Raw genomic sequence first — 15,339 nt, forward strand, 5'->3', positions numbered from 1 at the left:
GTTTGGCAAAACATCACTAGTTCCTTGGAACGAACCTTGATAGATTCATTTAGTGTCTCCCGTCTATTAATTTAATGGCCAATAAAGGCAGTAGCTGGGGAAAAAGCCCAGAACAAGGGCACAGCTAGTCGCCAGCAGCTGCTGGGAGGTCAGGGTGGATGCAGACCCGTGCCATGCTCTGCCTTCCCTGGCAAAGCACTCACCAAACATTGCTGGAATTGACGCAGGCTAGAACTTGAGAAGCTGAGACAGGTTTGTCCTGGGCCAGGTTTGTCCTTCTTATGTTTTAGGTGCAGAGCACCAAGCCAGACACATCAATAAACCACCAGGTAAAGGCCTTCACGGCAAGGAATTGCAAGTGTCGAATGTGTAGGTTTCTGCACATGCCAGGTCTCTCAGGGGCAGAAGGTTCCTACCTGACCCAAATAGGTGACATTCCAGTTAGTAAGCCTTTCCAGTGAGTAGGGACATTTCCTGTTTTCTCTTAGGATAAAGACACTTCTACAACATGGACTACACAACCACGAGACTCTGTCTCCTTCTCCCGTGTCTTCATCCTCAGCTAGATTTCCCTCAGTCTTTGAACTGTGGCTATGCAGGCTTGATCTCAGCCCCTCATACTCACCAGGCTTCCTCATACCACAGAGCCTTTGCCTATGATAATTCCTCTGTCCAGACTTCTCTTTCCCTCCCTCTTTGCCCCACTTGCCTGTTAATCCTCCTTGTTTCGGTTCAGGTTTTATTCTTACAGTCTCACTTTATTCCTCCAGTGAATCAACCCCCTCCTGTGTATATTAGTAGTACTAGTCTTGGTTACACTCATACCCAACCACTCACACGCAAGTGACATACTCTTACATGGTGACTTGATTCATATCTGTTCCCACTTCCAGCCTCAGAATCTTCTAGCAAAGGACCTGGCATCCAATAAGTGACTGATCAGCCACACAGAACCACCTTGCAGATGTATGCAATGCTCATGCACTGCAGGGATGAGGCAGGGGAATCAAAGGGTCATCTGGTTTCCTAAATCCAAACTGAACCCCGAAGAGGAATGAAGGCTATTTTGGTGGCTTGGTTCACGACCCTTACCTGAAGCCTTTTACAACGAAGGGAAGGAGGAAGAACCCTGTGATGCAGGGCTGTGCCTACTTCCATGCTAAGATGGAAGCCTCGTGGATGCTTAAAGGAGTCTTTCCACCCTGCAGCTGAGAGGTGGGAGGCTGGATCTGACTGATGACTATAAAGGTCAGGAAGGAAAGAAGGTTCCAAAAAGTGTTCTGTCAGAGACCAACAAAGGAAGAAAAAGGTAAAGGAAACAGGTAGCTTCATGTCCAGAAATAGTCTACTAAGTCAGAGTCAGCTCCCTACAAAGGTGAAGGTGTGAATGGAAAGTTCTAGATGTCTGTCATCGAATCTGCCCTCTGATATACCCCAGGAATCAGATCAGCAGCAGCACACAGGTTGCTATCAAAAACATCCTGAAAAGCAAGGCCAGTACAGCTGTGGGAAAGACTGACAACATGGAGTCTCCTGTCCAGCAGCTGCTGTCAAGTACAGCTGAACACAATAACAAACCCAAGTACTAGCAGGAAGTGCCAGGGGACCTTCACCTAGGAATGGCACAAGGCATCTGGTCATTCTTAAATTTTATTTTTTTTGTGACCCAAGAACCCTTTCAACCAAACAAAGCTATTCTTGAAGTTCTAATACATGAAATCTATGAATCATTCTGTCTGAAGATGAGGATGTCTCTTACATGTCCTCCTGTGCCTGTTAGTGTACAGAAAGGGCTCCAACTCCACAACCCTGAGACTGGGAAGCCTCGTGGGAATGCCTGCAATGCATCACCAGGGCCGTGCTTTGGGTTTATGAGCACAAAATCTTGGACGATCTTTGGTCATCCCATTTAAGCTCTATCTCTGAGTTTCCACTCTTGAGTCCATCTCTGATGATGGTCACTTATATCCATACTTCCACCTTCCTAATTTAAGGACATCTAATTCTTTTTTTTTTTCCTTCTGGAGCTGAGGACCGAACCCAGGGCCTTGCACTTGCTAGGCAAGTGCTCTACCACTGAGCTAAATCCCCAACCCCGACATCTAATTCTTACTCAATGCCTGCTTTATAGAGCTGGTTTTACACATTTCCAGGAGCTGCAGTAATGCCCCAGAAGACTGACATACAAGTGGAGTGGCCAGGAACAAGTGCTTCTTGTCCCTCCCTTGACTGGAGGGCTACCTTCCACATCTGTGTGCTAACCTGACTCCAAGATACGAAGAACTACTAACTGCTGGTCAAACAGGTACCACTGATGGAAGACTAGATTCAGAAAATGTTATCTAGCTATATACTGGAGTACATGACTTCAAAAGCACATGGCATCTTCTGACATATGACAACACATATGGACTTCAAGGAGATTATGTCCAGTAAAATAAGCCACTTACAAAATGCAACTACTGCATGACCTCTCTTAGTCAAAACTCTGGAAGCAAGGCGTGAATGGTGGTTGCAAAAACATGGGTGCTCAGTGGCATGGAATTTCCAGTCTCGGGGTGAAGCACTAGAGGCCACAACACGGAGATGAGAAAAGTTAATGCTGTGGACCGTGAGGTGGTGACAGGGGGACATTTTAGGTCATATGTTTTATCATAATTTCAAATATTAATTTAATTTTATGTTGAGTTTGTGTGGTGTATGAAGCCAGAAGAGGGGGTCGGATCTCCTGGAGCTGGAGTTACAGGCACTCACTTGTAAGTGCCTGATGTGGGTGCTAGGAACTGAACCTAGGTTCTCTACAAGAATAGCAAGCATCCTTACCTGATGAACCATCCTTCCAGCCCTAGTTTCAACAAATTTAAAGCCTTGTTTTATTGCAGGATATTTGTACATGGTGTGAAGATGTATTGTTGTGATTGGTTTAATGTAAAAAAGCTGAACAACCAACAGCTAGGCAGGAGAGGTTAGGCGGAACTTGCGGGCAGAGTGAAGAACTCAGAGGATGGATCCAGGCGCCAGGATTTCGCCAAGGAGCCACAGAGGAGTTGGACATACAGAATGAAGGAGAGATAAAGAACCATGTGGCAGAGCATACATTAACAGAAACAGGTTAACTAAGTTAGAAGAGCTAGTTGGGAACAAGCCTAAGCTAAGGCCAGGCTTTCATAATTAATAATAAGTCTTGGGTCATTATCTGAGGGCTGGTGGTCCAAAGAAAGTCCAACTACATGCTTTCATGGGTATTTACAGACTTAAGAGAAACAAAAACCATAGCCTAAATGTGAAAGGAAAAATGTGTGTGCCTGTGTATGCAAGCGTGTGTAAAAATGCCTTTCACTGGACATAATGTCCTCAAGGTACATACATGTTGTCCCATGTCAGAATGTTTTTGAAGTCATGTACTCCAGTATATGACCCTATGAAGTCTGAGTCTGAACATCCATTTGACCTAAACTAAGATCATTGGGCTCGAGCACAAAGAACAGATAGACTGGCTGTGTACAGAGTATGGTGTTATATGGCCCTTATATATTCACTACAAACCCTCACCCCATTTCATAACTTTAAAATGAGAACAAGCTGGGGATGTAGCTCAGTTGCTAGAGTACTTGTCTAGAATGCACAAAGCCCTGAGTTTCATCTCTAGCTCAGTATAAACCAAGCATGGTGTTGCATGCCTCTAAACCCAACATTTGGGAGACAGAGGCAAGAGAATCAGAAGTTCTAGGTCATCTTGTGCTATGTAGGAAATCTGAGGCCAGCCTGAGATGATTGGGGGAGGAGAAGAAAGGGGATGAGAGGGAGAGGGAGGAGAAAAAGTCACAAGAAACTAAGGAACCAGCTACTGAGTCCCCAGAAACCCTCAGTGCAGTAGAAGGGGTGGTCAGTCCTTTCCTTCGAGACCAGCTCCCTTCTCCAGTCAGTTTCTTTCCATTCTGTCAGCTGGATTCTAAAACCATAGACAGACCAGGAAATTTCTCTTCATCTTTCAGAGAACATCCCATTGAGTGGGAGCTGGCTGGTCCTAACATCCCACAAATGAGGAGCACTTCTGTCTACTGTGATTCCAAGAAACATACTGCAACAGTGGATGGGGAACAGCCTGGAGCAGATCAGAGCAACCAGCAGTATCTACGGTAAAGGAGCTCCCTGTATCCCTTCAAAGGACACCACCCGGACACATCCATGTAAACCCAGGTCTCCAATATATCACCCCATCCCAATCCAGTTTTGCAAAGACACTCTGGGTGGCACAGACAGGGGCAGCTGGTTCAGACCCTTGGATGCAGCAAGAAGCAGGGGTGACTCACTCACTGGGAGTCTGCTGCTTTGGAACAGAAGCGTCTCAGCTGCGCAAACATGGGGGGGGGGTGCTGAGGCACAGCCCTGGGCACCAGGGCCTCATACTTGCCTTCACACTCCTTGATCTTCTCCTCCACGAAGGACAGTCCTTTTGCAAGAAGCTGGTTCTGCCAGAAGAGAACAAAGAGCGTAAGAGCTGGGAGACTCTGAGGCGTGGGGGCCAGCCCTCCTCCGATTCCAGTGTGCAGCGCGGACTTTCCGGGCCTGCTGGGCCAGTCAGGCCTTGATGTTGAAGAAAACCTTTGTCCTCCTGGAAGGGCAAGAACTCAGAGGAAGACTGTGAGACACCACGCAGCCAGCGGACAATAAGCCAAAAGCCAAACGCAGCTGCCACCCAAACTCTCAAACTTAGAGGCACAGAAGGGGCCCAGCCCAGTTCACTGTTGAGCCCAGTGTCCTTGAGGCCCCGGATGACTTCAACCCACATGGAGAGTCTAGACAAATGGGAAATTAAACAGAGGTAGATTTTTTTTTTCCTTCTTAAGAATAAGTTCAAAGGCAGGTGTGGTAGTGTATGTCTTTAATCCCAGCACTCAAGAGGCAGAAGCAGGTGGATCTCTGTGAGTTCAAGGCCAGCCTGGGCTATGTAGTGAATTTTTTTCAGAACAGCCAGGGTGACAAAGGAAGACCTCCATCTCAAAAGAACAGATAAATAAATAAACTCAGTGGCTCTGCTCCTCCAAAAGACCCAGGTTTTAATCCTTGCGCCCACATCCTATGGCTCACAATTGCCTGGTACTCTGTAAGTACCTGCTCTCATTGTGCACATACTTTCACACACACACACACACACACACACACACACACACACACACACACTTAAAAGATAAATAAAACATTAAAAAGAATAAATGTGGGGTTTCTCACACTTAAAACACAGTAGAAAGAGATCATATGCAAACTCTTGGGCAGCAGTGAGCATGTCTCTATCAACAATAGGGTGTGCACGGGAGAGCTGTAGAGAGAGCCAGGCAACATTCTTTCCTGTCACAACCAGCATGTGCCAGAGAATGTGAACTGTTCAAGTCACACTTCTGCTCAGACAGTGGGAACTGTCTTCACTTACTAACGGCTGCAGGCCCAGGAGACAAAACTGCCCTTCCTGGTTCTGCAAGTCAAGATCTCACTCTTCTCTGTGTCCCTAACACATAGAACCACCCCATAGAAGTCACAAAAACTCTGAAATCACTGGTGGCCTGGTACCTCTCCAGGCCTCTCTCATCAGGTTATCAAAGACTTGTGCTCCGTCCTGGGGGAAGTAGACAGCAAGGTGGTATATGAACAACAAAATCCAACGCTCTCCTCACACTGCTTTTTATAAAACCCAAGTTCCTAATACAGCTATCTTCGTTAGAGTTTCTCCTGCTGTACTCAAACACCATGACCGAAGCAACTTGAGAAGGAAAATATTTATTTGGCTTACATATCCTGAGTCACAGTCCATTGAGGGACAGCAAGGCAGGACCTCAAATGGGGCAGGATCCTGGAGGCAGGAACTGACGCAGAGGCCATTGCCATGGAGGGGGTGCTGCTTACTGGCTAGCTCCTCAGGGCTTGCTCAGCCTGCTTTTTTTACAGAATCAAGGACCCCCAGCTCAGGGACAGCACCACCCACCATGGGCTGGGCCCTCCCTCACCAGTCACTAATTAAGAAAATGCCCTATAGTATAGCTTGCCTACAGTCCAATCTTATGCAGGCATTTTCTCAATTCAAGTTCCCAGCTCTCAGATGACTCCAGTCTGGACCAAGTTGACACAAAAACTAGTCAGTGATGACAGCAGTGTATGTAGTTGAGTCCGTAGAATGTGAGTACCACACAGGTTCAGGTCCTGCTCAGTTACTTTACATATGTATCCAGTTTGTTAGTCGGTTAGTTAGTCCCTATGTAGCCCAGGCTGGTCTCAAACTTGTAACCTTCCTTCCTCCGCCTGCTGAGAACCGGGATAGCAGGTATGTGCTTCCAGCCCCTCCTGGCTTTCACTAGTCTTCTTTTTTTCCCCCTCATTAATTGTATTATTTTATTATGTTTTTAATTGATTCAATATATTTTAATTTTTAAAACGTATGTTTATTATTTGTGATTATGTGCCTATGTCTGTGGGGATGGGGTGGGGAGTGTGAACACATGAGTACAGTCCTCACAAAGGCCAGAGACATCAGATCCCCTGGAGCTGGAGTTCCAGGTAGGTGTGAGTCACCCAGTGTGGGTTGTGGGAACCGAACTTGGGTTCTCGGCAGGAGCAGTATGCACTCTCAGCTGAGGTGCCGTCTCTCCAGCCCCGTATTTTAAAAGTCTAACGGACACATAAAATAGTTATGTATCTGTGACCTTTAAATGCACGTGTATAATATGTAGTGATGAGCTCACAGTAACTCGCATATCTCAGATATTTAGCATCTCTTTGTGTTGGGAACATTTAAAATCCTCCTTATCATGATACCATTGGCATATCATTAAGTTGTTACCAAAACGAATGACTACAGACACATACCATTGAATATCCTCAGCAGTCAGTGATGGAGGTGGCAACAACTTCCCGGGAGTGAGAAGTAAGAGAGTCCGTGATGAACAGGACTTTAACTGTCCTGAGAGTTTTGGGGAGTCTGTGTGTAGGTATGCATGGGTCTGTGCGGGCGCTTGTCTCCTTCTCCACGGGTGTTGTTGTTTGTTTGTTTGGATACAAGGTCTCTCAATGAAACTAAAGATCACTATTTTCAACAAGAGCATTAGCCAGCAAGCCCCCAGCATTCTCCTGCCTCTGCCTTCCCAGCACTGGGGTTACAAGTACACACAGCCAGGCCTGGTTTTTTCACAGGTGTTGGGGATTCAAACTCAGGTCCTCATGCTTGCACAACAAACACATTACCCACTGAGCCATCTCTCCCACCTCTGTACCAACACAGTTTATGAAAAGCACCATCACATGTCTATGACAGGTACACATGATCCAGATTCTAAAATCCCAAGGAGATTCAGCTAAGACCCAGTTTTAAAATGTAATTGGCCATTGTTTAATTTCAAGATGGCAGATGGAACCTCAAATCACAGTTTGAATTACACAGTCCTGGAACATACCAATTTTGTTAGAGGGAAAAAAAAACCCTGTTCATCACAAAATACTATGGACTGAACAGGCAGTTAAAACAGAGCCCCAGCCTATTCTCCAGCTCGGGTCCAGCAGGTGCATCCTGCCTCTGGGTCAGAAAGCAAGGACACAGGCCAAAGTCAGCCGGTCTAGACCGCCTGGCAGCCAAGGTGGATGTGAAAGATTCCTCAGACAAGAGGAAAGGACAGTCAGGCACTCCACCTGAGCACCAATTCCACTGTGACCTTGAAGCATCTGTCCTAGTACTTCCTCTGAGTCAGTCCAGGTGAGGTTCTCAGAATGTCACCTCTGTGCTGCTCAAGACTCCTCATGTCAACACAGGTACCTCAGCCTTCCTCCAGAACCAATCTCCTAGTCACCTTTCTAAGGCACATATTCGAGTGCAACCAAGACTCCTTCCAGAAGGGTTTATATCATCTTGTTCCATCTCTCTAGTTAGCTACACTAAGGGAAACAGCAGCAAGCCAGGATGATATAGGAAATTTAAAAAAAATTAGTCTGGTTATAACATGAATTAATAAATACTTCCAGGGCTAGGAACATAGGTATGTCAATAGGTGAGAGGTACTTGCTAGGCAAGCATGAGGACCTAAGTTCAAATCCCCAGTGCTGTGGAGGGTGAGGGCAGGAGGTTCTCCCTGAAGTTTGTAGTCTGCCAGTCTACTTCCAGTTTAGTGAGAGATTCAGCCACAAAAGATTAAAGTGGAGAGTGAGAGACAGGACATCTGACATCCGTCCTCTGGCTTCCACATGTACATGAAGATACCCATCCACGAATACTCAGATCTAACACACACACACACACACACACACACACACACACGCACGCACGCACGCACGCACGCACACGCACACGCACACGCACACACACAAAAACTGAATATATATATCCATTACACTTTTAGACTCTTGAGGATAAGGACCACTTCTAACTTTAGTACTCCACTCCCAGCACAACACTGGGTAGAGCTGGTGCTTGGAAAATCTTTGTTGAATTTAATCCACTGCCTATTTTGGTGACAAGAATGATTTTGTATTTTTAAGGAGTCAAGATAAGAAATAGATGTTTTTAAGGGGCTAGGGGAGGTGACATAGGGTCCCTAAATCTGTCACCATTTTCTTCATTTGGTAAAAATTCCTTTGCCCAAATCAGAAGGAATAAATTCCAGCAGATGGCCCAGAGCCTCCTTCCCGGCCTTTCGTCTTCTCCCTTCGAGAAGACACTGGAAGGAAAATATGTGTTTCCAAGGAAAGGGAGTTATTTCTGGATTAGGGGGGGAAATGACACAGAAAACATTCTTTCAAAGTCTCTCATGATACACAGCACGGAAATTCTGGAGCTTGGATCAAAACAAACAAAAAACGAAGGGTCTGAAGGAGCCTCTCGGTCACCGACTGCTTCTCCCAGCCTGGAGTCTGCGGTCGCCATAGTCTGCTCACAGGCGATTTGCTGATACTCAAGGGGCTCCGTTTTCCAAGAAGCTGAAAACCCCTTGAAAAGCATGCCACAAATGCTTTGATCTTCCCGTAACTGAGGTTAGGTTAGAGTTTCCTTCCCCAGATTCCAACCCACAGGAATGCAGCTCGGATTCCACTAGGAATCCTTCATTCAGTGCCTGCTGCATCCTGCAGGATTTCCAGGGGCAGCCCAGCACCCAACTTCCCTTCTCTGGAGACCTCGTGCCTTGATCCTCTTATTCACACACAGACTTGACCACAGCCATACTCTCTGTTCAGCCACCAGGGCTGCTCCTGTCCCCACTCCCCTCCTGGGGCCCCACTGATCAAGAGTCTTCCTCTAGTGAATCTGAGGTACGGTGTGTGTGTGTGTGTGTTGTGAGGTATGGTGTGTGTGTATTGTGAGGTATGGTGTATGTTGTGTGTGAGTGTGTGTGTGTGTTGTGAGGTGTGGTGTGTATGTGTGTGTGTGCTGTGAGGTATAGTGTGTGTGTGTGTGTTGTGAGGTATGGGGTGTGTGTGTGTGTGTATTGTGAGGTATGGTGTATGTTGTATGTGTGTGTGTGTGTGTGTGTGTGTGTGTGTGTGTGTGTGTGTTGTGAGGTATGGTGTATATGTGTGCATGCTGTGAGGTGTGGTGTATGGTGTGTGTGTGTGTGTGTGTGTGTGTGTGTGTGTGTGTGTGTATTGTGAGGTATATGATGTGTGTGTGTGTGTGTGTGTGTGTGTGTGTGTGTGTGTGTGTGTGTGTTGTGAGGTATGATAGAACATAGAAACACAAAAGCACAGGGAAGTCTGGAGCCGCCACCTCCCAGGAGAGTTTGCAGGCCTTCTTCATGCCCAGTGTCTGGGCCACACCCACTCTTCCCCACCCTGACCTCCCACTGCTGTCATCCTACCCATAAGGCTGAGATGAGTTAGTAGAAGTTAGCAGAAGTCTAGATCTAGGCATGGTACATGGAGGCTAGGGTTAGACACATGTCTACTAATTCTTGAACAGAAGCATGATGACACCCATCCCCACCAGGGTCTGGCACTGCTGTGACACATTTGCCAGGTGGGCCTTGTCCCCCACTCCCATCCCCACCCTGTGATCTATGTGTCTCAGTGTTGACATTTCAAAGACTTCTTAAGGGTTACCTGACTTCTGTATGTAGCAACAGCAGACCCACGGGAAGTCCGTACCCCATCTACAGTCACATTTTCATTTAGCACTGGGCCCTGCAGCTTAGGAAGCCCAGACCACCACTATCCACTTGACCTAAGAAGATGCCAGTTTGGCGTTTATGGAACTTAGGCCTGCTCAAAGGTTCTGAGAGACAAAAAAAAAAAAAAAAAGAAAAAAGAAAAAAGAAAATCCAAGGATGGAAGAGAAAGGAAGAGAGAAGGATGTGAGAGAGAGAAGGCAGGAGAGAGGATCGGAAAGGGAATAAGAGAGAGGTAACTATTCTGTATTACTTTTCTAAGCATCTGTTCTTCCTGGACCTCACCTCAAAGAATTTCCATCCCTGACAAGGGCCTGAATGGAGAAGGATCTTAGCAGACATTTGCCGCTAGGCAGCTTTGAGATAGCTAGACTCTGCTTTTCTCCCCTGCCCAAGGCTCTCCCTACCTCCCTCCAGCCAGACAGCTTCAAACCACAAACCATCAGTTCATTGAAGAGTAGCTCCTTAGGAAATGGCTTGGGACTTGGCCATGGGCCACTTGTTACTTAACACATCCTTCTGGCACACCATCAGTGAACTTGGCCACGGACAAAACAGCACATTAATGAAGTGGCAGAAGGATCCGGAAGTGGAAAGAGCTGATATTTTTTCCCCCTAAGACACAGAGAAATGGACTGCAAACAGAAAAATGAGGCTTGGGAAAAATTCCAACAAGGATGAGGAGGAAAGCATCCCAAGCCATCTACCTCTGATAAGGAAAGAGATAGTCTTATCCTGGGCAGCATGGGGCTCAGTGGAGGTGCTGAGATGAGCAAAGAAGAGGACAGGCACATGTGGGGTACAGCCTGTCAACCGTGAACGTCAGGCAGGGTACCTCCCAACCCAGTCAGAGGAACCCAGGAAAGAAAGTAATCAAGAAGACCAGGGAAGACTAATGCCAGCCCCACCTTCCCAGGAGGAAGAATTCCATGCCAAATAGGATTACAGGCATATACCACCATTCCTGGCTTCAGGGGTATCAGGAATTGAACACGGGGCCTCATGTATGCTTGCCAGGCACTCTACCAACGGAGTCACATACCCAGCCTCCATTATAATTCTCAAGAAAGCCTCCCATATTAAGCAAGAATGCACAACAAGCTTTACTTCTCATGACCATCAGACTGCTGACCACTGTTACTCATGTCAACATCCTGTGCAGCACCTACCGCAGCTTGCTGTGCCTTTATTGTGCCTTCTCACTGCCTCTGGCTCATTCTAGTCCTTCTCTGGTCTATAAGAAATCGCTTCATTTCATACATAACGGGCTCCTGAAAATGTGTTCTCCCAGAACACCAAACCTACACGACTTCAAAGCTCTGAATCCTGCTCCCATGGAGCTAGGAAGGGTGATAAAGCCCAGAGCCACACCTCTTCAGAGTCCACCTTCAGGTGATTTCTTTTCAGTGTTTTGTACCTATGCATTCTTTTCCTTCACAATTCAAGATGCAGTAACCCAAATCCAATGGAGCCAACGATCTATTACCTCAGCATACCTATTGACTTTCATCTTTATCTAAAGACTATTAAGGCCTGACGTTATCAATCTCAAGACTCCTGTTTCCACGTAGTTTCATAAAGTATGAGAAAAGCATGATAAAAATATTTGAATAATTGCACAGAATTCATGCAACTGCGTCAGAGGCTGTGGGCAAGAAATCTGCCAAAAGGTAACTCCTGGCTGGCAGAGAATACTCTCTGTACCCCACAACTTAGGTAGCTCCACCTCAGAGGTCAGAGTGGCCCCCAGGAATTTCTAGGCCATCCGGATGTTTGCAGGCTTCACCACACCTTTGTCCCAAATACCAGTCAAACCTCAATCCGAATGACCTTCTCACCTAAAAACGTAATCCTCACCCAGCCTCCTTGTCAAAGCCCCTTTGTGCACTGGCCCCATTTTTAACCTACAGAGTATGCATGGAATTACCCTTCTTCCCAGATGGCCACCTCACAATCTCCATTTCCTTTTGGGGAATCTTGCTTATAATAGAAGTCTTCCAAGATCAAAAAAGGGAGCTGTACCTTTCCTCCTCCATTCAGTTTGGACTGGAAATCACAAGAGCTGTTCTCCATACCCGTTCCATCCATCGCTCCATACCCGTTCCATCCATCCACATGTCTCATTTTTCTTTTCTTTCTTTTTTTCTATATTTGTTTTTTGTTTTGTTTTGTTTTTCGAGACAAGGTTTCTCTGTGTAGCACTGGCTGTCCTGGAACTCACTCTATAGAGTTCCCACCTGCCTCTGCCTCCTGAATGCTGGGATTGCAGGTGTGCACCGCCACCGCCAGGCTCATCCCATTTTCATAATTATTTACTGTATTTATTTATATTTATTTATTCTGGGTTTGATTTGAAGACCCTGCCATCCATTCCCATCATCAGGCAATGCTGCTGTGTGTGCTGCTGATAGTAGATTCATTTATATTCCTGCACTGTTTACAGTTTCAAACTTCATTCTGTCTGGGACCCCGCAACATCATCTTCTGTCTCAGCTACTGCCAAGTGCACATTTCCATAACACTGTGATGTTCAGTCTTTTCCCGGGGCTCTTGCAGCAATCAGATAAACAAATGTATGCACATACCTCTCTCTCTCTCTCTCTCTCTCTCTCTATATATATATATATATATATATATATATATATATATATATATGTATATATATATACACATATATATACATACACACATATATATATTCACATAGATGTGTATGCCAACATACACATGTGCATGCATGTACACACACACACACACACACACACACACACACACACACACACATTTCCCTCCTCCCTAACACTAACTCACCCAGAGCCTTTGACTTTAGCACAAGTTTCTATATGAAGCAAAACTTTAATCCACCAATAGAAAAAGAAAAAAAAGCAATCTTCTGGGCTTGGGGGCAAAGTTTTTAGGAAATAGTATACCCACAGATGCAGAACTAAGAAAGTAAGGTATTGGACACCCTGCCCCTCAACTATGAACCATAGAGATACCTTATGAGGCAAACCAAAAATGCAGATCATTTTATAATAGCTGTTGTCAAGCTCGATAGAGAGCCAATTATTCCTCCAAGCAGTCACTAGGGCAGAGTGCTACTTGTAAACCTCAATTTTCTTCCCAGGCGATTCAAAACACACAGGGGAAAGTGTGGAGGGGAATCCATCCTGGAAATGTCAGAGATTGCTCTGGCCAGTGTCTCAGGGAAATCTATTCAGGCTCCTGCACATCAAACAGGCTGTCTTCTCTGTGTGCAAACCAGAGATAAGCGTCACTCTGCTGCCTGCTGCCCCTGCCCTCACCTCAGGTTATTTTCATTATTCTTCACTGTGGATGCTCTCTCTTTAAAACTGTAGGCCGAAAATGCTTGCCTGCTTTTGCAAAAGCAGAGCCTCAGACAGGAAGAGCTCTCACTGGGAGGGAAGGGTCCCAAGAGGGAGCAGACCTCACTTCCAAATGCAGGTGCCTGGGGATGGGGGTCTGAGCCTCACACAGAGGAAGAGCACAGGGCCCAAGGAGCTTGTTTACATTCTTCTGAGCCGCCATGACTCAGGGACTTTCCTGATTGCCTGGGACTCTGCTTCTCATAGGCCCCCACTTCCCCCCAGGCCCTTTGTTGGAGGCTCTTATGGCTTCACCCCTGGAAATGAAACTGTTGGGAAGCTAAGTTTGCCTCTGTGAGCCTCACTTTCTCCTGTGGAGATTTCTTTCGCAGCCTTGGAACCCTCCTCAGCAGCACCCAGCCCGGCCTTCCCATATGACTGTCTCCTGAACCACCTTCACTGTGGGGGTCATCGCCAGGGCCACCCGCACCACGGTCCTTTGTGAGCTATTTTTTTCTTAAAACTACTTGTCAAAATTGTCATTGTATATTAAAAAGAAACCAGTAGCAGCACCACTTACCACAAGTGGAAAATCCACTCAGAAACCAACTCACAGCAAACAAAATAATGCCACAGGACCTTATCCAGTCACGTATGTATCTCTAGCTAAAGATACCAAGTTCAAGGCCAGCCCCCTCTTCCTTACATAAGGAGACTGCCAAGTCTGAAGAAGACAGTCCAAGACTCTCTGGCATGAGTAGAAGGGCTGAAGGAAAACATATTTAAAGGAAACACTTTCTAAGCCCGATCTTATTCATTGCCGTTGTATAGGTCACCAAATGTCACTTCTGGCATGTATGGTAGACAATCTCTCCTACCCTCCTAAAAGGTTGACAGAACATCCAATATACACGAGAGAGAGAGAGAGAGAGAGAGAGAGAGAGAGAGAGAGAGAGAGAGAATGCTTTAAAACACCATGGGGGGGGCTGTACACCCACAGCTTTAAAAAAAAAACAAACACTTAAAACCTCCATTAGAAGAGTGTCTAGAAGAGCCCTCTTTCAGTTTAGCACCCTAAATAAGGAAAACCCCAGATTCAAAGTTCTGAAAATCAGTCCCCACACCACACCCCAAGAAGACTCGGCATTCACCACACAGCTTCTCTGGTTAGGATCCTGATAGGAAATGACATGTGGTTATTAGTTTTGAAGTATCTGGCAACTTTGTATGCAGTATTAGCCGCCCTCCCAAAACCTCAGGGCTTCCCTGATGCACAAGTCCCCACCCAGACACACCCTTCCTACTGGTCTGGGGTAGGCCCCAATGCCAAAGACAGCTGACATTTAAGACTTGACTTAAACCACACGGACCCCTGTCTCTTTGAAATGTCAAGGCAGAAAGCAGCCAGGCCCAGCAGGCTTCTTCAGAACTGGTGGAAAAAAAAAAAATTCTCAGCAGCCTTGCTTCAAATCAATCAATAGAGACCACAGGGGGCAGAGTGAGGTAGAGGCTGACCTTTGAGTGAAGCGCAACTGAGATGATTCTCAGTGGGACTCTATCACATCCTGAGTCTTCAGGCTTCCTCCCTACATAACACATGCTATGGTCCAAGCACCTGAGGACGGCCAGACTGAACTCCATCCACGTTTCCATTGGATCTTGGTCTGTCCAGGTTTAGAGTGAGTGTTTCCTGATGTGTGTGTGTGTGTGTGTGTGTGTGTGTGTGTGTGTGTGTACTATATGCACATGTATATATGCACTGGTGTTAAGCTGAATGACATCTTTAAAAGTGGACATATAAGAGTTTGACATTTCCTGCTGGGCAGTGGTGGTGTACGCCTTTAATCCCAACACTCGGGAGGTGGAGCCAGGCAGAT

The 15,339-nt window shown here is 46.3% G+C and overlaps 1 protein-coding gene across 9 annotated transcripts in view; it reads right to left on the minus strand.

Moving 5' to 3' along the window:
* Nucleotides 1-15,339, minus strand: part of Prr5l (proline rich 5 like) — a 184,719-nt gene that overhangs the window by 25,193 nt on the left and 144,187 nt on the right. For all 9 annotated transcript variants that reach the window (XM_036183789.1, XM_036183788.1, XM_036183785.1 and 6 more), the window contains one exon: nt 4,415-4,472. In XM_036183789.1, coding sequence (XP_036039682.1) covers nt 4,415-4,472 — 58 coding nt within the window. The remainder of the gene's footprint in view (nt 1-4,414; nt 4,473-15,339) is intronic.

Source organism: Onychomys torridus, chromosome 4 (genome assembly GCF_903995425.1).
Source record: "Onychomys torridus chromosome 4, mOncTor1.1, whole genome shotgun sequence".
NCBI classification, from domain to species: Eukaryota; Metazoa; Chordata; class Mammalia; order Rodentia; family Cricetidae; genus Onychomys; species Onychomys torridus.